The following is a 24,612-nucleotide window of genomic DNA, read 5'->3' on the forward strand; positions in this document are numbered from 1 at the left end:
GCTGGCGGTTCACTTAGGAATGAGAAGTGAGAGATCGGTATTTTGTTCTCTGTTCGTCTATTTCCTGTTTGGTTTTCTTGATGCAACTAAAGATCTCCTTAAAAAGCACTTTGTATTCTGGTGGCGTCGAGGTGGTGGGGCAACTGATGGGCTCTGGGGTGACCGAGGCCGGTTCCCAGCTAAGGGTGCCAGGCTCAGGCTGGGTGTTCACTGTAGCCAGGTCCTTGGCCCTGGAGGTCTGCACAGCCTTGTGGGCCAGGGAGTCCTCCTCCTGCTGGCACTTCCTCAGCAGCTCCTCGTACTTCACCTTGAGGGCGCTGTACTGCGTGTCCACCTCGTGCAGGAGGGAGATGCCCCTCTGCTTCACGGCCTTGGCCCTCCGGATGCAGGTCTCCTCGTGGCCCTTCACAATATCACCACCCGCCAGGCTGCTCAGCACCGTCTCACTGCTGCTGCGCTTGAGAGGCTTTCTGTGCGCTTCGGGCATGGTCAGGAGCATCTCCTCCAGCAGGCTCTGGCAGGGCTCCTTGACGGGGACAAACAGAGAGTCTGGCACCAGCTTCTCAACCCCATTCACAAAAGGGCGCTCCGACTGCAACATCTGCCGCATCTCCGCCACGTCGGCCTGCAGCTCCAGCGCGCGGGTTCGGTAGGCCTCCGCGGCCCCCAGCTGCTGCTCCAGTTCGCTGTTCTCCTTCAGCACCAGCCCGTACTCCTCCTCCACGGTCGCCCGCTTCTGCCGCTCCAGGCTCAGCTGTGCCTGCAGCATTGTCACTGTTTTCTTCAAATGCTCGTTTTCTTCTTCATCAGGGCTCTGCTGACTTTGTAAGGCAGTGATCTTCTCGGCAAACACATGATCGTACACGAAGTGCCTGGGGAAAATGTTGAAAGAATCTATTACACAGGTCGACTGAGAATGCAAAGAGGGAGACTGATGATTTTTTTCAACTACCTATTTTTGAGGAGCTGTGATGTGACTGATGTTTTGCCTATTCCACACTAGAGCAGTGGCTAAAATGAACACACGTGAGAAAACACAAGTTCTGTGACTAATTTTTTTTTAAACATTAAAAATACTACAGGGCTTCCCTGGTGGCGCAGTGGTTGAGAGTCCGCCTGCCGATGCAGGGGACACGGGTTCGTGCCCCGGTCCGGGAAGATCCCACATGCCGCGGAGCGGCTGGGCCCGTGAGCCATGGCCTCTGAGCCGGCGCGTCTGGAGCCTGTGCTCCGCAACGGGAGAGGCCACAACAGTGAGAGGCCCGCGTACCGCAAAAACAAAACAAAACAAAATACTACAGAACATCCATTCCCAAAGACCAGCTGTATGACTGATACTGTTCAAGGAAATCAGAACAGCCAGTGGTGCTCAGTCTTGGCTGCAGATTAGAATCACCTGGGCAGTCTTAAAAAATACTGAAGCCTGGGTCCCGCCCACATAGATTCTGACCTAGCTGGTCTGCCACCTGGACTTGAGTTTTTTTTTTTTAAAAAAGCTCTTCATGTGATTCATAATATACAGCTAAGACAGAACCACTGCTGCAGTGATTTTTAAACCACAAACACATATCAGAAACACCTGGGCAGCCTTTTCCTCACACCTAGAGATTCTGATTAGGCCTGAGGGAGTCGCTGGTTTGGCAGTGTGAAAAACCGCACAGGTGACCTGGTGAACGGTCAGTGCTGAGGACCACCAAGTGCACGGGCTGGTCTCTTGCCTCTTCAGACTCCTAGGCAACTTGTAACTGTACTTATTTGTGTGATTATTTGCTTATCTGCCTCTTCATGAGACTGAAGCCTCCACGAGGGCAGGAACTTTGTCTGTTTTGCACACCACTCCTCACATCTGGCATTAGCACCTGCCTTACAACAGGTGCTCAAGAAATAGTTCCTAAATAAAGATTCAATCTCAGAACTCTATATTGTAAAGGCATTTCTGCAGGCAAAAAAACCTTGTTTGCCTGGATTTTTGTTTTACTGAATTTTCAATTTTTTTCTTCACTGGAATGTGAAATACAACCCCAAAATCTGTAGTCTATCAGAAGTACTGCACCTTATTTTAAATTAAGATTTAACACGTTAAAAGCACTAAAATACACGAGACTTTCAAAAATAAGTGTTCACCGAATTACTAATACTCAAGAACTCAGTCATTTGTATGTTTAAATTAAGTGGTTTTGTTCAAACCACCGGTGGTCTAATAGCCAAGTGGCATTTCCTAAAAGGGTACTTTTAATCTACTGGAATCCAGAATGTGTCAGTGACACGAGATGCGCTCCTGCTTGCAAATGCCATGGAAAGACAGGCTCTTACTGGCGGAGGTCATACAGCTCTTTCAGAGACGAGAAGCTGGGTGCCAATTTCTCCCGGTCATGCTTCCCCTGGCTCCTTCTCCCTTGGCCAGATGACTTCAACTCCTCCACTTGGCTCTGGAGGTGATCAATGTTGGCTTGTAGGCATTCAATTGTTTCAGTCAGACTGCGAGGAACAGACAGAAGGCAGTTGCTGCTTGTCATATTAAATTAAGGGCGTAAGCAGTGAGGAGAGATTAGCTGCCAGCCACTCAAACTGGGCTTGCATAATTGGAAAAGACTTCTATTTAATCGCTATTCTCCACAGAGAATTAAATTAAACCTTACCCCATATTGACCCAAACCCACTACAGCCATGTTCTATTCTAGTTGATACTAAATGACTTCTCCTAGGGCTTCTTCAATGGATTCTAAAAACTTTACCTCAGAATCTTCTGCTGTGAGGCCTTGCTGTCAGCAACGAGCTTTTGATTTGTTTCTTCCAGTTCCCTTGCTGTGACATCTAATTGCTCATAAACCTTTGCGTGCTGTTCATTCATCTGCCGCAGAAGCTCCACCTGCTTGGTCAGATACTGGAAGAGATGATTGTGACCAGTTTACACATTAAACAGATAAGATACCTGCAGCATTCCAGTACCAACTGCATCCCACAATTCAATTCAGTTCTGGCACTAACTACTGGAGCTATAAGGGCTCAGCCCCACAGAACCACCCCCAATTCAGGCGCTGCTGGCAAGTCCCAGGGACCGCCCGTACATTCAAACAACCAGCTGTAAATCTGGGGGCTCCTGTGACCTCCCCTCAGGTCCAGTAATTCGCTAAAACAACTCACAGAACTCAGGAAAGGGATTTACTTACACTTACTGCTTTATTATAAAGAATACAACTAAGGAACAACCAAAGGGAAGAGATGCGTAGGGCAGGGATGGGGGTGGAGAGCAGTGCGGGGCTTTCTTGCCCTCTCCAGATGCACCCCCCCTCCCCAGCACATCCATGTGTTTACCAACCCGGAAACCCAGCTTCACTGCACAGACATGATTCTTTCAATCACTGGCCACTGGTGAATGAACTCAATCTCCAGTCCCTGACCCCTCTCCAGAGGTTGGGGATTGGGCTGAAAGTTCTAACCCTCTAATCATGTGGTTGGTCCCTCTGGCAACCAGTCTCCATCCTATCATTCAGGAAATTCCAAGGGATTTAGGAGCGCTACACCAGGACATGGGGACAAAGGTCAAATATATGATTTTCATTATACCACAATACCACAGGTTTATTTTATGAAAAGAAGAACATTAAATCTCAATCTACTTTCCTTAGTAAGAACTGAGTACAAGCCATCCTTTATATGCTTAGTTTCCCTAAAGCTCACCAACATCTCGTGTATCATAAGGCTCTTCTACTCTTAACAAAGCACAAAACACACATAAAATTAATATTTGACAGGAAAATCTAAGTGAGACACGATAATCCCACAAGAGAAAAAGCACGGAATACATGATCAATGTTTAAACAAAAATATGTTTTATAGACATAAGAAAAGCCTAAAGAGGAGGATTTTAGATGATTTTTGCTTGAAAAAAATTAATTTTTTTCCCTCTGGGTGAGGCATTCTGGACAAAGAACAAGGAAAAAATACTGATTTAACCAGAAAAAGATATTTTAACTTAATATTATTCAAAGATACTTTTAATTCTGTGAGAATGTTGTCACCATAATCCTCCTTATTTGTGAGAAACTTGCCAGATTATTTATTTTGGTTCTGCTAAGACTGCTTTCTAAATGGCCAAGGATAAAGGGGAATAGTCACAACCTTAATGCCTCAATGTTACGTTTCCTTGTTTCCCCTCCGACTCAACTCCACCTGAAGAGGACAAAAGACAGTATATATTCCAAATGAAATAGTCACAATATTTCTCTGGGGCACAACCAGAAAGGGGAAAAAAGTAGGTATGAAGCATTACCAGTGACCAAATGGTAATAGACCAGACATGACTTTAAAAATACTTTTCTTGAGGCTTCTCTTACATACCTATACAAGTATTTGCAAAGCTAACAGACTTCTTTCACAGACTTCTTTCAAAGAAAGGGCTATATGACTTTCAATGGGCTCTTTAAATGGTAGTGGTGTGGCAGAGTTGAAAAAAGTATATGAGGCCTTTTTTCAAACTAGTTACATAGCTCGGTAGCAATGTGTTGAGAAAACACTTAATTCTCATACCTTCTCATCTGAAACTCTTGGCCAAGAGTGTTATGGAAAATTCTTTAAATTTTAGGAAGACGACACACACTTTATAACATCCCAGTGAGAGTTGGGTAGCACCCTGTTATCAAGCACTGATATTCTCATCAAAAGTATGAATAAAGATTATAAACAGCCTCACATGAGTTCAGGTCAGGGTTTGCTGTCAAATGAACTTGTTGCCTACTTAAGAAAAAAATCTTGTTTTTACAGAGCTTTTCGGGTTCAGAATTGAAAATAAATTGTGGATCCGTTAGTACCTACCTTGTAGGATTGAAAGTATTAAATGAGATGGAGTGAGCACACAGCATAGCCCCTGTAAAAGCCTGTGTTTATTCTTCACTCCCTCAATCCCCACCAGCTTCTCCTGTGTGTGCCTGTAATCCTGCCCTCTGGCTGGCAATGTCCTGGTAGATTCCTGTCACTGGTAGGGAATGTTTTTAATCTCTTCGGAATACTGGAGTAGAAAAAGGTTTAGAACATAGGAATGTATATAACAGCTGCAGAAATTTTGCAAGCTACTTTATGTCAGGTATAAGATCTCAAGTATTCTTTGGGACTGATTCACAACAACCTAAAAAAAATCTAATGCACAGACCAGACACTAATTATTAAGTTACCACAGGAGCTGTCCCTGCCTAGTGATTGGAATAGTTGCATCCTCCGTAGGACACATCTGCCCCACAGAAGGCAGGTGGGGGAGGCCAATTCCCATGCAAGTCTTGGTGGGCACAGGATCAGAGAAGAGAGATGGCCTGATGGGAGGCAGCAGCACAGAAGCTAAGAGCACAGGCTGTGGGGTTGGAATTTGGTTTGAAGTCCTACTTTGCCATTGCTAACTGGGTGACCTCCCGTAAGTAACTTAGTTTTTCTAAGGTGAGATTTCCTCATCACCTACCTCACAAGGCTGCTGTGAGGTTAATATGAGGGAAGGGTTCAGCATGGTATCTCGCAAATGGTAAAATTGCTCGATAAGAGTAGCTATTTCATCCTTATCTACAGTTATGCATTTCCAAACTTTTCATGTGCTAAAATTCAACTGGGGGATTTACTGAAGTATAGGAAGCTGGGCCCCTTTCCCCTAAAATTCTGAGTCAATGAGACTGGGGTAGAGCCAGGATCCTGCATTTTTAGTAAAAACCCCAGGTGATGTTAGTGCAAGTGGTCCATGGATCACACTTATTAGAGAAATGTTGATCTTGGACATGGAAAATGCTGGAAGCCTCCCCTCCCCCAACCCAATGTCCCTTTCTCTTGGGTCCAGGAGACATAAACATTCACTTGGATCGACAATGATTCTTAAGCTTAATGTATACCATTTCCCTCCTTAGGACTTAATTTAGTTGCAGTTATTCACAAAAATTAGGCTATATTTTAACTGTATCGCAACAGCATTCTTTATCATGTTGTATTTTGACATGTTCCTACAATCATAATTCCCTGAAATTATATACTACTTATATAATTGAGTGCTCCTTCCTAAATTCTCAGTCCACCCAAATACTGATTCTCTACAGATGGCTAATCTTATCTACTGCATTTAAAAAACTTGTTAAGGGCTTCCCTGGTGGCGCAGTGGTTGAGAGTCCGCCTGGCAATGCAGGGGACACGGGTTCGTGCCCCAGTCCGGGAAGATCCCACGTGCTGCGGAGCGGCTGGGCCCGTGAGCCATGGCCGCTGAGCCTGTGCGTCCGGAGCCTGTGCTCCGCAACGGGAGAGGCCACAGCAGTGAGAGGCCCGCGTACCGCAAAAAAAAAAAACAAAAACTTGTTAAAATGGATAATTTCAAACATATATAAATGCAGAAAAATGGCTTAATGAACCCTCATCTATCCATCATCCAGTTTCACAATTATCAATACACAATCTTGTTTCATCTCTACTTTTCCACTCCCCTCATCCCCAATTTAAAGCAAATCCAAGACATCTTAATTTAAGTATACATATTTATATATTTCTAAGGGATAAGACCTCATTTTAACCACAATTCCAATCACACTTTTAAAAACCCCAACAATTCCTTAATATGTTTCAGTGTTAACATTTTCCCATCTCTTAAATGGTTTTTCCAGCTTCATATGTAGTCCTTATTTCACCCTCAGGGGGTACCTTTATCTTGAAATTGTGGAGTTGCCTCCCTTTAAGGCAAGCTCCCCCTTCCTTTAGGGCCTTTATTACCCAATCTCCCCTCTCTCAGGGGCCTGCCTTTCCTGGCTGGCTCCATCTAATCCAGCAGCTCTTGACCTGAGGTCCATGGGTTGAATTGACAGGGTCCACAAACTTGGATGGGAGAAAAGTTACACCTTCATTTTCACTAACTTCTAACTGAAATTTAGCGTTTTCTTCAATTATGAATGGAGGCAACAAACCACCAGTAGTATGAGGAGTACTTAGGACTTCATCACTTACAGGAAGCACAGATGTTTCCATAGCACATAATAGTGGCTGCAGAAATCTTGACTTATCTCATCACTATTTGAAATGACAGTTTTTAGACTGCTATTAGATCTTGGTATTTAATGAATTAATAAACACATATTAATATATCACAAATTTATTTTTTCAATATTTTGATACTCATTTCAATACAACTGATTCCCTCTGTAATTTTATGTATTTTATGTATTTTAAGAGGTTCATCTTAGAGTCACGAGATAGCCAAAGGGATCCACAGCACAAAAATGGCCAAAAAACTCAAGATTATCCTTTAGGCCTCCATGCAAAGCCTTTCTAGACCACCCCGTCTAAAGCAACACCACTCCCAAGGCACTCTATTAATTTCCCTCAAAACACTTCACACTTAATAATAAACAACCAAATTGCTTACTTGTTAATGTCATAGTCTTCCTAACCCTCCTTGAAGAAGGGAAGGCTCTTATACATGTAGTCCATTTAGCACAATTCTTGATACACAGTAGGGACCAAAAAAATACTGGCTAATGGCAATTTCTAGACCTCTCTTCACGACAGCTCATCATGCTTGGTACCACAACTCAGACTGCTGGAACGTCGAGAGCCTTCTTTCAAAGAGTTTGAGAATGGCTTTGGCTATAGCCCTTTTGGGAAAAGGCCCTATTAGATACGAATTCTTTCCCCTCTTGCTCCATTTATTTTATTGCTTGCTCCATTTGTTTATTCCCATGGCACAGGTATGCCTCAGCATTCTGAAAGAGACATTTTTTACCAGTCTCTCTTACATGGGTCCCAAGATGTGTCCCTTTTTAAAGATATAATATTCAAATTAGAATTGTGGCCAACATAAGGAAATAAGTCAATATGTAAATAAGTACAAAGAGGCTGTTTAGAAAACTGCAGTAGGTCCCCCTCACTTGATATATAAAAACCTGTAGGGGAAAAAAACCACAATGAAACCATTTAGGAAGAACTTGTGATATTTTGGTCTTAGAGGACTTGGCTTTAAGGACAAGCTAAAGAATGGCAGGAAGCTTGCTTTCACATGGTAGGAGTTTAATCTTATTATGATTAAATCAAAACTAATCAGAAAAGCCCTTCACTTCTCCAAGAATCTGTGATAGGTTACCTAACAAAGGAATCTGACTAAATTGGTCAGCAACTTAAAAGAAAAATTTTTAGCTCTCTCAGCAAGTATTGATGTGAGGCCAGAGAATCAGAATCCATGTAGTCAGACACTGCTTTAAGGCTTGGCCTCTAAAACTTCAAATTAGTATTTAATCAAATTTTTTTCTGATTCTACAAGGAAATGGGTTAGCTTATTTTCTACCCTTCATTTAAAGGTATGGCTATGCTTCTCATGTTCTGGTTTTCTCAGTTCAGAATCTTTGATCATAGCCTCAAATGAACCTGTCTGGACTGCCAAGATCCTAAAATTCAAGTGCCAAGAAGAGATCGAGTACAAAAGTATTTGTCATATTAAACGGGTGGGTGATGAGGGGATATTTAAGCTAAACAGTGGAGGGAGGGGAACATGGGGGTAGCAAAAACACAGGCAAAAATGTCAACTTATAGGCAAGAGTGTCAAAGTTTAAGTTCCGTGGGTTATCTCCCACTTGTCTTAGAATTTGTACAGAATGTCACCTCAGCTAGGAGTAAAAGGTTCAGGTTATGTGAAAAAGCTATAAATAGGCCACCTTTACAACTGAGGCAAACTTTTGAAAAAGGCCAGCAGGATTCTATTAACACCTGTTTGCAACTGTAGAACCCTGACCTGGAATGCTGGAAAAGACAGACACAACCAAACTAAAAACTCATAAGGAATGGAATGGAAAATCAGCTTTTATGCAGTGTTGGGATTATTCTTATATTAAGGATTACAGCCCAAATCCTCTGAATTTAGTATCGAAATGACCTTCCACAATACTGAAGAAATATTTCCCATTACCTTTGAAAAACTTCTTTCCCCTGATTAAAATAATATATTTCCCCTGAAGGAAATTTAGGAAAAAATTAAAAAGTATGAATATGAAAATAAAAACCACCTATAATCTCACTATTAAAAGCTTGGCTTGTTCTTAAGATCTATTTTCCAATAATTGAAAAGGATTTATTTTTTTCAGAATTAAGATCCTTTCATTACTAAAATTCTTAAAACACGGATAAATAAACTGTGCAACAATTTATACTGTCCAAAATATATACACACACATAATCTCATCACCTCAGAACAACTCTGTACCAATGTCATGCAAGCATTCTTATCACCATTACACAGCGGAGCAAACAGGATCTGAGAGGTAATTCACAGGCCTAAATCCAGCTATTTGCTATAGAGTTAAGGGCTTAAGTCTGAACATTCTAACACTGAGGCCAGAGCTCCTTCCACCTCCTTTCAAAATCTCCAGAGGTGGAAACCCACAGTTTAGGAATTATTGGAAGTGCTTCGTAAACTGCTTACCTGTCCTCTGTTAAGATACTGATTTGAACAAGTATTCAGTGATTACCTACTATGTTCCAAAGACTATGAATAAACACAGCAACAGCCTTCAATGTTGCAACGGAAAATGGGGAGGTGGTGTGGGGAGAGAAATAGAATAAAACAAATCAAGAAATAAGTGTAATATATAGTAGAATATCGATAAATGTCATAGGGGAAGCACAAAATGCTTTAAAATTTCCGAGGAAGACATGAGCTTTTAAAAGAAGGGACACCTCTAAGGCCAGACTTCTTTGACTCCTGTGGGGATAATGCAAGTTTCCAACAACAGAAACACAAGGCTGTGGGCTGCTCACACAATTGTAGAAAACTTTACGAGAATCCGATTGTGTCTGATGTGTCAGATCTCATTACTCTCCAAAGCTTCTCTCCACCCCTCATTCAGGAGAGAAAAACTTGGTCTGGAATCTTGAAAAATTAGACGCTAAGTAAAAGCCACACAGGCTATAGGCATCTTTGAAGCCAATCATTACTTTCAATGTTTATTTAATCTTTTGTTTTACATTAAAAACAATGCCTAACAAAATACTAATTTTTATGAGGACTGTTTGAAACCCGTTAACAGTCTTTGAAAGCATACTTGTAGTTCTACTGAGAAAATATCCTTTCAGTTTCCTGATTGTCTATTTCCATAATGAGTCAGTTTGGGGGGATTTTTTTTTTAACATCTTTATTAGTAGTATAATTGCTTTATAATGGTTAGTTTCTGCTGTATAACAAAGTGAATCAGCTATACATATACATATATCCCCATATCCCCTCCCTCCCACCCTCCCTATCCCACCCCTCTAGGTGGTCACAAGGCACTGAGCTGATCTCCCTGTGCTATGCAGCTGCTTCCCACTTGCTATCTATTTTACATTTGGTAGTGTATATATGTCCATGCCATTCTCTCACTTCGTCCCAGCTTACCCTCCCCCCTCCCCGTATCCTCAAGTCCATTCTCTATATCTACGCCTTTATTCCTGTCCTGCCCCTAGGTTCTTCAGAACTTTTTTTTTTGTTTGTTTGTTTCCATATATATTTGTTAGCTTACGGTATTTGTTTTTCTCTTTCTGACTTACTTCACTCTGTGTGACCGACTATAGGTCCATCCACCTCACTACAAATAACTCAATTTCGTTTCCTTTTATGGCTGAGTAATATTCCATTGTATAAATGTGCCACATTTTCTGTATCCATCCACCTGTTGATGGACACTTACGTTGCTTCCATGTCCTGGCTATTGTAAATAATGTGCAATGAACATGGCGGTACATGACTCTTTTTGAATTATGGATTTCTCAGGGTATATGCCCAGTAGTGAGACTGCTGGGTCGTATGGTAGTTCTATTTTTAGTTTTTTAAGGAACCTCCATCCTGTTCTCCATAGTGGCTGTATCAATTTACATTCTCACCAACAGTTCAAGAGGGTTTCCTTTTCTCCACACCCTCTCCAGCATTTATTGTTTGTAGATTTTTTTGATGATGCCCATTCGGACCAGTGTGAGGTGATACCTCATTGTACTTCTCATTTGCACTTCTCTAATGATTAGTGATGCTGAGCATCCTTTCATGTGTCTGTTGGCAATCTGTATATCTTCTTTGGAGAAATCTCTATTTAGGTCTTCTGCCCATTTTTGGGTTGGATTGTTTTTTTGATATTGAGCTGCATGAGCTGCTTGTATATTTTGGAGATTAATCCTTTGTCAGTTGCTTCGTTTGCAAATAATTTCTCCCATTCTGAGGGTTGTCTTTTCGTCTTATTTATGGTTTCCTTTGCTGTGCAAAAACTTTTAAGTTTCATTAGTTCCCATTTGTTTATTTTTGTTTTTATTTCCATTTCTCTAGGAGGTGGGTCAAAAAGGATCTTGCTGTGATTTATGTCATAGAGTGTTGTGCCTATGTTTTCCTCTAAGAGTTTTTATAGTGTCTGGCCTTACATTTAGGTCTTTAATCCATTTTGAGTTTATTTTTGTGTATGGTGTTAGGGAGTGTTCTAATTTCATTCTTTTACATGTAGCTGTCCAGTTTTCCCAGCACCACTTATTGAAGAGCCTGTCTTTTCTCCATTGTATATTCTTGCCTCCTTTATCAAAGATAAGGTGACCATATGTGCATGGGTTTATCTCTGGGCTTTCTATACTGTTCCATTGATCTATATTTCTGTTTTTTGTTCCAGTACCGTACTGTCTTGATTACTGCAGCTTTGTAGTATAGTCTGAAGTCAGGGAGCCTGCTTCCTCCAGCTCCATTTTTCTTCCTCAAGATTGTTTTGGCTATTCTGGTCTTTTGTGTTTCCATACAAATTGTGAAATTTTTTGTTCTAGTTCTGTGAAAAATGCCATTGGTAATTTGATAGGGATCACATTGGATCTGTAGATTGCTTTGGGTAGTATAGTAATTTTCACAATGTTGATTCTTCCAATCCAAGGACATGGTATATCTCTCCATCTGTTTGTATCATCTTTAATTTCTTTCATCAGTTTCTTATAGTTTTCTGCATACAGGTCTTTTGTCTCCTTAGGTAGGTTTATTCCTAGGTATTTTATTCTTTTCGTTGCAGTGGTAAATGGGAGTGTTTCCTTAATTTCTCTTTCAGATTTCTCATCATTAGTGTACAGGAATGCAAGAGATTTCTGTGCGTTAATTTTGTATAGTTTTGGGGATTTTATCCTAGCGTTTTCACCTGTTCTGCACATTCTTCATCTACTCTGAGTAGCATGTTCCAAGACCATTTTCTGGCTGATTTAAAATTTCTCTGGGTTGGTAGGATAAGAGCTTACTTTTTGGTTTTCAACTATATTTTGCTAAATTTAAAAAATGATCATGTATTACTTTCGAATCAGGAAAACTCCCAATAAACATTCTAAAAAGTCAGTTTAAAATTTGTACAAGTGATTCCACTTGTGTAAAGTTCAAAGACAGGCTAAACTAATCTAGGGTGTTAGAGTGCTGTTTAGGGGTGGTGGTGACTGGAAGAGCTGATAATGTTCTCATTTCTTATCTGGGTATTGGCTGCATGGGTATGTTTATGAAAATTCTCTGAACTATATACTTAGCATTTGTGCCTTTTTCTGTATGTATATTTCAAAAAAAAAAAAAAAGGTTACTTTAAAGAGAAAAAAAAGACATAAGGTTTGAATTAAGGAAAGAGTCCTTATAAAGTTTAGGGGGCTCTGAAAGGATATAATGATAAGTGGCACTATACCTATTGCAAGGGTCATCTTTTAGTACAGAATTAGGTTCTTCAGCTGCCTGGTTACTTTTACAAGAGCGTCAGGCTTTCCTTGTTGTAGACTACTGGAGGGAGACCTTGGAAGTCTGTTGTGATCTGCAAGTCTGCCTGGGCCCAGGTGTGAACCAAACAGGCAGTAAGGCTGGTCTGTGGGAGGCCTCTGGCTAATAAGCAGGCTTAGCCAGAACTGCCATTTCATCTCCCTGTTTCATCCCATTCCTATTGACTTTCAGGAAGTGATTTATAAAAAGAAAGAAAGAAGAAAGCCAACCGTAATGGCAGAGAAGAAATCTAAGACAGTGTTGTTCTTAGTCAAAAAACAGCTTTGGATAAAGAGTGAAATGTTGAAGGCTACAATGCTTGGATCTATGAACCAGTGGACCACGTGCTCTGTTACAGAAACAAGAGATCCATGGAAATGTTTCTGGAAGTAATCCAGGCTAAATTTATTTAATTAGCTTTATACATACATTTAATTGTCTATTTATTTAATCATTAAGGTCTGACCTGGATGCTTCATTTCTATTATGATTTTCAACATCTTATAAGAATTGGGGGTTGGGGAGAGGTGACTGCAGGGGCCAAGGAACCACATCCGTGTAAAAGCTTGATTACAAACATTTTTTAAGGAAAAAAAAATCTTACAGAAAACTTTAGATAGTGGAGTGTTATTTGTAGATTTGGAGACTCTTCAAAGATCTTTGGATTTTTTTCAGAATGTCAATGATCTGTTTCAACTGTTTAATCATCTTCAATACACAGAAAAGAAAATAAAGGTAGAAAGACAGGTAACTTAGATCATAAAGTAACTGTGTTTGTCATCTCCTATAGTAACAAATAGGCATCATTCTCTAATTATACAAATATTTGGACTTTTTTCATCTATATTTGGAAAAATGTGCTAAAATAAGCATTATAGTATTCAGTTATAGTGATTTATAGGTGCTTTCATGGAAAACATCAATACAATGTATTAAGACTATGTTTCTACCCAAATACAAATAAATGTACCTCACGGTATACGGTAATCTTCATGTATATGCCCTATGACCACTCTATGAAATTTTCCAATGAGTTGAAAAACGACATCTGTGGAGCAAAACAGGAATGAGTTCCTTGATCATGTATGACATTTGGCTAGTTTAATAGTTTTAAAATGCCTGGTTTTCCTGCATTTTTAGGTTTCTGCCCAATTCTATTCAGTTTTGGGTATGGCATGTTCTATGCTCTTCTGATATAGAATATACCAAAAATGATAGCTGGTGATGACTTCAATATCATTACAAGATACACCTTCCTAGAATTATAAAGGTATATTTCAGTCACATCATTGGCTAAATTCATAAATCCTGATGAAGGGGGGAGGGGCATCTACTGTATGCATCTTAATTATGGCTACTATGTAAAATTAAGGATACTGAAATAATAAATTTGTCTTAGTTTTGATGATAGGCTTATTTGTATTCAAAAACTGAAATCTGTGTAATTTTGATTGAAGTCAAGGACAATGTTATTCCACGTCTTTGCATTTCTAGCACCTGGTTCAATATATAATCAGAGCTCAGTGTTCTGATCATGATGAATGGCTTCTGTGTTCTAAGGTCTTTTATATTTTTCTGCACATAGACATAAGAGTCCTGGTTTTACTGTACCAATTTGAGGAGAAGGAGTTGTAATTTAAGTGCAATGCTTTGTGGGGGTGGGAGGGTAGTTTGGGGCATGAAGTGTTCTAATAGGACAACTGTTTGGTTAATATCCATAACTAGCATCTTTATAGTCACCTGACCTACACATAACTGGGCTACTTTAATGGGACTATTTACAAGATAGCACCTCCATTTTAAAGCCTTAATCTAGCATCTTTCATATTACTAAATGAGGTACTACAATTTTAAAATTTTTCATCAAATTTAGGATGGTGTTTGGTTAGGGGGAGGGGATGCAGCCAAGGAGGGGTTATAGAGGGAGTCTCAACAATGTGGATGGTTTTCTTTCTTAATCTGCTTGGTGGGTACACGGGTGTTCATTGTATTATTCTCTTGTACCTCTTCGCATATCTCAAATATTGCATCATTCATTTTAAAAAGAAAAAAGTGAAAAACTAAGTATAATATTCACAGCTTTATTTTGCTTCACATACTTGTAAATACTGGACCATTTACTTCTAGTACACTTCACCAAGGGTGAAGAGAGAAATTTCTTTCATCACAGCAGACTTACATGTTGGGAAAGCTTAAAGAAAGTAAAAGTCAACCTCCACACACTTCCCAATGGTTCTTTATTCTAAGTAAAAGTGTATATTAGAAATTAAACACTGCTTTTAATTCCAAGTGTTATTTTAGTAGAATACGATTGGCGCTAGAGCAGCGACAGGCCACAGCTCAAAGGTAACTCTCCTGCTAAGTAAATTACCTCAATTTCCTGTAACTGCTCCTGATTGGTTGTGTACATCTGCTGAAGAGAATCCTCCAGCTCTGTGTTCCGATCCAGTAATGTCTTCCCAAGCTCAGCAGCAAGTTGGAGATCTAGTACAACAAGTAAATCTTAGAATAGTGCAAATGATCTCACTTTAACATTTTACATAACCCAGTCCTTTATTTTAAGAATGAAACAAGACCCAACCCAACATATAAAGTTTAAGTCAGATCCCAATGGAAGGTGGAATGGCACAGAAGGAAACCTGGATTCTACTTAAAATTCAGTTGTATTGGGGCCTTTTACCAGGTAATGTACTCTTGATGTACCCTTACTTGTAAGACGTGAAGAATAGTGATATTCATTTCTTTAGGAATGATCATTCAGCATTGTGACATCTAAGATCATAATTATTTGCTAATGGACTGGACTTAATCATATCCTGATTGTCTACTTTTCTGGATGGACTGTTAAGCCAAAGTACAGGCAAACCTTTCAATAGTTTCTAAAGTTCCCAGGAATCTGGCTGCTGTGAATGCAACTGTCAAAGCAAAGTGTGTTGTTACAGATCCTGGCCTCCTAAGTGGACTAAAAATTAAGTCACAAAAAGGAAAATTATTGGGCTTCCCTGGTGGCGCAGTGGTTGAAAGTCCGCCTGCCGATGCCGGGGACACGGGTTTGTGCCCCGGTCGGGGAAGATCCCACATGCCGCAGAGCGGCTGGGCCTGTGAGCCATGAGAGGCCCGCATACCGCAAAAAAAAAAGGAAAACTATTGATACATCAGTGATAAGAACATTGCCGCAGGTCTCTCTCATTTTTATCTGTTTCTCTTCATGTCCTTCTCCAAGATGAGCAAACCAGATAAGCAAAGAAGCAGTACAGTTTGTGTGGTAACTCAGTCATGGCTCATACTTTCATTTAGCAAAGAAGCATATTTCTATTTTAAACCTTATTTTTCAAAGCTCTCTCTTCTTAGGCATATACGCACATAAGACAGGATTTGTTTGTTATAAATCCCAGAAATAAAAATTTAGCGATACAAAAAAGGACAATAGTTCTAACATAGGTGACTGAAACACTCATCTGCAGAGTAAATTTCTTTGCGAGATCCTTTGATATAGTGGGAAATGCACTGAACTGAGTAGGAAGGTCTGAGGTCCAGTTCTGATTGCCATTTACCAGGTTAACACTTTCAATATAGTCCCTACATTTAGTATTTTGTGTAGAGAGATGACTGTCCTGTCAATATGATTCTGAAAATCAAATGAAATAATACATAAGTACTTTACAAACTAAGCTGCAATACACAGGCAAAGTTATTATTAGTATTCATTGATTCACAAATGAATGATTTTGTTGCTAGGCACCATGCTAAGATTTGGCTAGAATGGTGAATAAATGGATGAATTTCCCGCTTTCCTGACACTCCCAGATTAATGGGGGAAGGCAGACAGCAAGTAAGTAAATAAACTTGCAAACTGTGATAAACACTGTTCATCCATACATGTATGCATAATTCAATAATAGCAGACACTGTTCTGGGGATATAGGAATAAACTGAGCTAAAAAATTCCCTGCCTTCATGGAGCTTATACTCTATTGGGAGAAACAGCATGAAAAAATATACATACTAGATAGTAAAAAGTGCTAAAGAAAAAAAAAAAAGGAAGGAAGGGAGTAGGAAGAGTATGGATGTGGGAGGTTGAAATTTAAGAACAGGTAACAAGGGCTTCCCTGGTGGCACAGTGGTTAAGAATCTGCCTGCCAATGCAGGGGACACGGGTTCGATCTCTGGTCCGGGAAGATCCCACATGCCGCGGAGCAACTAAGCCCGTGTGCCACAACTACTGAGCCCGCGTGCCTAGAGCCCATGCTCCACAACAAGAGAAGCCACTGCAATAAGAAGCCCGTGCACCGCAATGAAGAGTAGCGTCCGCTCACCGCAACTAGAGAAAGGCCGCGTGCAGCAGTGAAGACCCAACGCAGCCAAAAATAAATTTATATATATATAAAAAAAGAACAGGCAACAAGGGTGACATAAGACTCAAGATGTGAAGGAACTGAATACGTGACCCACGTAGATCTACTTAGGGGACCGGCATTCCAGGCAGAGGCAAACCTGGCAAGCATGACTGGGGCTAGTAAGGAGGTCAATGAGGCGTGTGTGTGTTGGTGGGGGGGGCAGTAGGAGACAAAGAGGGGCTCCATGGAACCCAGTGAAGGCTTTTCACAGGATCACTCTCTCTGGCTGTTGTGTAAATAGATGGAAAGGGACGAAGGTGGAGGGAGTGTGACAGGGATATTGTAATCATCTGGGTGAGAGAAGGTGGTGGCTTAGACTACAGTAGCAGAGATGGAGATGAATAGAGGTGTAGGATTCTGGATATGTTTTGAATGTAGAGCTAAAAGGATTTGTTAATCAATTGCATGTGGTATGCGAGAGAGAAAAAGGGAAAAAACCTCTGGGTGTGGTGATAATGTACAAAGGATCTACTTCAGAAAGGGAGGTCACAAGGAAACTCTTTCTTAGGAGATGTTTTAGCTAAAGCGTGAAGGAGGAGGATATCACCATGTAAACGCCAGGCAGAGGCCCTAAGACAGGAAAGAACCTGGCACACTGCACAGCCCAACATAAAGCCAGTGTGACGGAAGCACACTGCGGGAGAATGGTATGCGAGTTGGAGGAGTAGGCAAGGATCAGATCACACAAAATTTTATTGGCCATGGGAAAGAAAGTTTAGATTTTATTCTAAGTATGATGGAAAGTCATTTCACTTAGTGTCGAAAACTATACGTATTATTACTCATTATGAAAACAGGGAACCTCGCCACATATGATTTTAAAACAATTTTTAGAGGTTGACAAATAAGGTTTAACATTGTTCATTACGCCAATATTAAAACTTAACCTAAGGGGCTTCCCTGGCGGCACAGTGGTTGACAGTCTGCCTGCCGATGCAGGGGACACGGGTTCAAGCCCTGGCCCGGGACGATCCCACGTGCCGCGGAGCAACTAGGCACAGGCCCGTGAGCCACAACTACTGAGCCTGCGCGTCTGGAGCCCTGCTCCGCAACGGGAGAGGCCGCGACAGTGAGAGGCCCGCGCACCGCGATGAAGAGTGGTCCCCGCTCGCCACAACTAGAGAAAGCCCTCGCACAGAAACTAAGACCCAACACAGCCAAAATAAATAAATGAATAAATAAACTCCTACCCCCAACATCTTCTTTAAAAAAAAAAAAAAAAAAAAAACTTAACCTAGGGCTTCCCTGGTGGCGCAGTGGTTGAGAGTCCGCCTGCCGATGCAAGGGACACGGGTTCATGCCCCGGTCCGGGAAGATCCCACATGCCGCGGAGCGGCTGGGCCCGTAAGCCATGGCCGCTAAGCCTGCGCGTCCGGAGCCTGTGCTCCGCAACGGGAGAGGCCACAACAGTGAGAGGCCCGCGTACCGCAAAAAAACAAAACAAAACAAAAAACTTAACCTAGAATAAGTGGTAAAAGAAAAGCAACAACCTTTGTTACCTGGTACTGTCCATCTGAGTGCAAAATTAGCATTGTGCTTGGTTAGTTTTCCCTCCTTAGGAAAAAACAAAGCCGCAAAACCCGCCAAACACCACTATTTTAAAACATTTTACACCCATTTAAAATAAAACCTTATACTTTTGTTAGATAGGTGTTAAAATACATTCTCTTGTGATTTAAATATTAACAATGTCTACTAATGAACTTAAGACTTCAGATATCAAGTCTATGAAATAACATCTTGTATTCACAAGACATAAAACCCTTTACAAACCATTCAAAGCATTTAAGAAACATTATTTTTTTATATCTTTTCAAGGTAGTTAGCCGAGATTTTCAAACGAGAAGCACAAAGATGCTAAGCAACCTGACCAAATCCACATGGTGAGTCACAAGCAAAAGATAAACCACTGTCAATTCTAACTTTCACCTTCATCACAATTCTCTATTATCCATATCCACACAATTTTAAGTCTATTGACAGAGGTGTCCATATACTTCTTTGTTTAAGGTAGAGAGTACAAATCTTCCTAGTTGAGGTACTTAATCTTTTCACTTGTTTTCCTGGATGGCAATGAGAAACTAGAGTTAAGCTCTTTGGCTTTTACTGCCTGTGCTGTCAGTGAAAGCATATACAACCCCAGGCAAGTTAATATCTTGTTTTCATTAAGTGAAAAAGGAACTAAGTACAGCTGAGATGTTCCAGAAATAATTATTTTGTACTCAGAGGGTAGGCAATGTGTATACATAGCCCCACATAGGAACCACCACACTGAACTATTAAGGACAAAGCATATAAACATTACCTAGACATTACTTAAGTCTCTCCTGGCCTGCTGTAAAGGGGTGAGTAATTCCTCACTGGGAAGGACCCGAGACTCACCAAAGATATTCTTATCTAACAATCAAAACCTGAGCTAAAACTGCTTCCAGAATAAAGACTAACTTGAGACCACTTCAGCTATCTTCCTCAGTTAGGAAATTACCTATTGCTACTTAATACCAGCCAGGAACAGCTTTCCTTTTCCTGCTGCTGCAGAAAGAGATGCCAAGTATAGCACTCTTCCAGTAAACAGCAAACAGAGAAGAATTTGAGACTAGTCCTTATCACAATCCTTATTTCTAGTTAAACAAAGCCCCAGCCTGGCTCAGTAACCTGAAGTCTCAGTCTCCTAAATATTTCATAGGATGTTTAGGACAGAATTCTGGCAAAACAAGTCTCAACTACAAGAAAGTGTCTGTGAAGTCACACTGTATAACAGGATATTACTTCATTTGTTAGTTTAAAGACAAGAGTCTTTTTTGGTCTTAAGAAAAAAAAAAGTTTATTTTCTGTTGTGTAGCATCTGGCTTCCATAACCAAAAGGAGCCAAAAGCTGGCAGTAAGCCCAAGACGGTTTTCTAAAAAATTAGTGGGGGGAATGGGAGAATAATGTCTTTTATTTTTAATTAACATATAAAAGAAAAGGAAACAATATAGTTTTGAAGCCTATGCACCTGTTCATCTCACCTTACAATAAGGATTTTCATTAAGAGGTTGCCTTTTCTAAATCCTACTGAACTGGCGTAGGCAGCCACTAAAAATACCACAGATTTACTGCAGGCTTGAGAACTGCAACTTTTCTACACCTTCATGTTTAGTATTCTTCCACTAATCAGTCTTTGCAAGTGATAATAATCTATTTTAACAGTGTAAACTGTTAGCTTTAAACAGATATTCTACTCAGCCCTATGCTCTAGGCAAAATATTAGCTCTAGCAGTCAAGTGATTTTTTTAAAAAAAGATCTTCCTTCCAGAATTCTGAAATCTTTAAATCCCACTGCTATTACATTTTTCTTATTTTACTTCAGTTTTTAAAAAAATACAAGGACGACATATTCCCATGTTAGCTGTAGTCTCTAGCAGTAATTCAATAACATTAAGGCTGAAAGCTTTTCCTATTACCAAACCAAATGCGTCATTTGGTGATGCTTCTGTGCAACCCCTGTTGCCAACGTTACTGTAATTGGGAAAGCAAAAAGCCTGAATATAAACATCAAGAAAAATGATGGTGTCAGTTTTAATGACCAGTGATTCAGCAAATTAGCTGCTCACATGGAAAATGTACTCCTCTTAAAAAGAAGTAGAAATCTTAGGATTCCTTTAAACTAAGATTTCATTTGCTGAACCACATAGTAGACACCCGAATCCTTATTCTAAGCTTGCAAAGCTCACCAAATGACAATTATAATAGCAGCTGGTCTAAAAGAAAACCCAGTCTCTTAAGTCTTTTCACCTTGTTCTCAGGGGCACATTTCAGAGCTAGCACCATCATTACCTGCACAGGAGGCTCCTGCTGTCCCAGAAAGGATCTCACCCCCAGAGACCACTGTCAGCGTCCTCACTGTGCCAACTCAGCCCTCTAACAAAAGACAGTCTCTTCATCAAAGTGTTTTATAAAAGCAAAGGGTTTTCTCCTCCTGCCTGCATACAGCTTTACGTGTTTCTAACAAGGTATGAATGGTAGGCCAGAGCCCTCCGAGGTTAGAAACTTTCAGCAATTTTAATTTTTAAAAAGAATGCCCCAAACAAACTTTGGTACAGAGATTCAATCTACTTAAATAATGCTTCTATTGCTAAAGGAAAAAAATCTGTAGTTCTATGACTTTGAGAACAGGATCTTAGTTGTTTTAGCAGCTCTCTCCAAACAAGGCTCTCTCAGTAAAATAGTGAGGATGTTAAAAAATGAACAGCCATATGTCTGCACTTGATAAAATCCCACTAGATCTGCTTATCAATCTAAGAGGACAGACCTGCTCCCAAACTTTATTCAGCAGCAAAATTATCTAGTGAGGGCTCGCCCTGTGCCAGGCACTACATGTAGTAGGCACACACCAGGAGGTGGCGTCTCCTCCAGTCAACAGGTTCCTAGACCGTCAGTGAGTAGGATCCCGTCTATCCTATCTTGCGGACAGGCACTGTGGCCCCAGTGCCTGGATGAACAGCTGGCACAGAATAAATAAAAATTTTGAGAAATTAACAAATTTTAAAAAATCCTTTAGAAGTTTAGGAGTTAACATATAATTTAATGAAACTGGGACAAAGATACCCTTCTGTTCACACTGTAGCCTTCATTCTTTTACAGGCCATATTCACAGTTATGATTGTTGGAATTGCACATCTATTCCTACACTACACACTTAAACTAAGTTATGACACACAGGGTTATGTCAAAGTCCATTGCGATAACAGCTGTAAAAGTCTTTTGAAAAGCACAGAACAAATTCCAAATGCAAATTGGCATTAAGGAGGTTTGGACCTGTGCTCTTTAAGGTTTCATTAAACTTGAACACCTGATGACTTCATTTCGATCAGAGGTTAAAGAGTTCCACATCTAACCCCAATATGTTGCATTTGCTCCTCAGTAGATTGAAATATTACAACCAGCTGTTCCTAACAACCTCCCACAGGGGGAAAGTGCAGTGTGGACTAAGGCACCTGATGCAAGAGAGCCATGAAAGCAATAATCCTGTGTGAGTGCCTCAGTTCAGTTCAACAAATGTTAAAATCGAGCTTCTATTATGTGCTAAGTATTGTGCTAGATTAAAAAAAAAGAGCCCATACAGATCTACACTTTCTAAATACAGTAAAGAAAACTATTTCGCTTTGATTATAGGACAAAGTGCTTAATTTATTATAGGGAAATGTTGCAAGTGCACAATGGCTGCCTCATAAATCCTGGAGAAAGTTTCAAACTAGGCCATCAATCCTTAGGGGGAATTCTGAAAACAGGTTAAAATGTAAGACAAATTTGACTTGTGGACGCTGTGAACATGATGGCAGATACTGCACTGCAGCCACTGGATAGCTTAGACTATATAAGCGTAATGGTGAACTACTTTGGTTTAAGTGACAGGCCACGACATATTGACTTAAGAAATCACCTTCCCCCAAAAGAATTCCTTATGTTTCTTTTCTAAGTACGAGTCATTCAAGCCTACATTCTTTCTTCCCCCCAAATTCAATCGTTAGCAGGAACAAACACCATGGCCATTTACTATTCGACTAAATGAGATGTTAACTTTTTGTGCAAGTTAGAGCTGAAAAAGTTGATTTACACAGAACAGCTGAAACAAGATGCCTGAATAAAATTCCTGAGGATTATTCAGGATTCAGTATAGTGGTTGAGAAAGTTTCCTCTGGAGTTTGGAGTGGAATCCTAGCTCCCCCAATAACACTATCTACTTCTACCTCTGAAACTTTGTTGGATTAAAGGAGCACCTGTGTGAAGGGCGCGTCAGTGTCTGGCACACAAACGCTGTTTCCCAACTGCAAGTTCCTGCTATTAATAGGCAAAAAGCTGGGTGGCACTGGCTCCAAACTGAGGGCCGCTCTAAGGTTTTCTCTGGAGACAAGAAATCCAAGACAGGAATGCCTGTTTTTAACTAAAAAGTTAGGGTGCAAAGTGAAGGAAGTGGCAGAGGTAGAAGTGCCCTCAAGTCATCTCACTTGGCATCCGGTAAACTACTCTGCATAAGGAGTTTGTTTTTCGCCCCCAACAGTCTAACACCAACTGAAAAAGCTGTAAACCAGGTGGTGAAGAAGAGACAGGGTTTGGGCAGTGACTATGGTGACTCCTCATTCTGAGTGTGGGGGTTCAAAAATACTTTGCTGTACAGCAGAAACTAACACAACATTGTAAATCAACTATACTCCAATAAAAATTAGTTAAAAAAATACTTGCTCCCACACTTAACTTGAGGGAAGTCATTTGGCCGCCTTAGCCTCCGCTTTCCCCATCTGGAAAATGGGGATAACGCGAATTACTCTCTCACGGAGTTATTGTGTCTATCAAATGTGTGCAAAGGGGCTCGGCACGGTTCCTGCCACACAGCAGTACCAGCCGGGGACTGAACACCTGCAGCAGCTCACACTCGCTGGGAGCCCCGGCTGTGGTTCCCCCCGGAGGCGGAGAGGAAGCGGGGCACGAGCCCGGTAAGGGGCCACCCCTCTCTGCTCCGAGAAACGCCGTGGAGATTAAATCAATTAATCCGGAGAGAGCGCTTCAAACGGTGCCTGGCGCCCGGTTAGCACTGCCCACGCAGTAGTGGTGGTGATGATACTGATGATGCTGATGCTGATTACCGCGCAGAAGCCTGGGCCCCGCAAAGCGGAGTCCTCCCGGGTGGGACAGGCAGGCGCGACAGTCCCAAGCCAGGTGAGCGCCAGACCCCGCCCCTGGCATCGGTGGGCCCCAAGCAAAAGCAACTTTTTAACAGTTTCGCGGCCGGGAGGAGTAGCCTCGAGCCGGCAGCCGCCCAGACCAGGCCCCGCCTGGCGATCGCGCCCTCACCTTGCTGGAGGTCCTGGTGGTCGTACCACGGCTCATCCTCTTTCATCTCAAACTCCTCCACCAGGTTTTCCGCCAGCATCTCGGCCGGCTCTTCCGGGGGCAGCGGCCCCCGCCGCCGCCGGCCCGCCTCAGCCGCTGCCCCGGGCTCTCCGCCGGTCCCTCCGCACTCAGCCAGAGCCGCCCTCTGGCGGGACCCGCCGCCGCCGCCGCCGCCCAAGTTCCGCCGCGCCGCCCGACCACAGCCACCCGCTGCCGCTGCCGCCGCGGACCAGCTTCCCGACTCGCCCCGCGCCGCCCAACGACCCCAGCGGCCAGCGCCCCGGCGCGAGCGCACCAGCCGGCGTTCCAAGCCGGCTCCTCACGCCGCTGCCGGGCCCAACGTGGCACTTCGGCAGAACCCTCCCAGACCGGGGCTGCGATTCAAACCCCCGGCGGCGCCTCGGCCAATCGTGAGCGGGCCGCCGGCCGAGCGGCGGCGACGTCATCCAATCGCTTCTCACCACAGGCCCGCGGTTCGCCCGGGCTCAAGGGCAAGCAGCCAATGGCGACTCCGAAGGAAACAAAGGAGGCGGGAAAAGGCGAAGGGGTGCGGCCGAAGGCCCCGCCCCTTCCTCTGCTTTGAGTCGCTTCTGGGCGTATGTTCGGGTTGCTGGGGTGTAGAG

At 41.8% G+C, this 24,612-nt stretch overlaps 1 protein-coding gene across 1 annotated transcript; it reads right to left on the reverse strand.

Annotated features, from left to right (window-relative positions):
* Positions 1–13: 13 nt before the first annotated feature.
* CDR2 (cerebellar degeneration related protein 2) lies at positions 14–24,029 on the reverse strand (the record flags this gene model as incomplete). Its single annotated transcript, XM_079718537.1, has 5 exons — positions 14–872; positions 2,314–2,478; positions 2,736–2,884; positions 15,093–15,205; positions 23,951–24,029. The coding sequence occupies 5 exons, from the start codon at positions 24,027–24,029 to the stop codon at positions 14–16; spliced, it is 1,365 nt and encodes a 454-aa protein (XP_079574663.1).
* Between the last annotated feature and the right edge of the window lie 583 nt (positions 24,030–24,612).

This window comes from Hyperoodon ampullatus, assembly GCF_949752795.1.
Source record: "Hyperoodon ampullatus genome assembly, chromosome: 14".
Lineage (NCBI taxonomy): Eukaryota > Metazoa > Chordata > Mammalia > Artiodactyla > Ziphiidae > Hyperoodon > Hyperoodon ampullatus.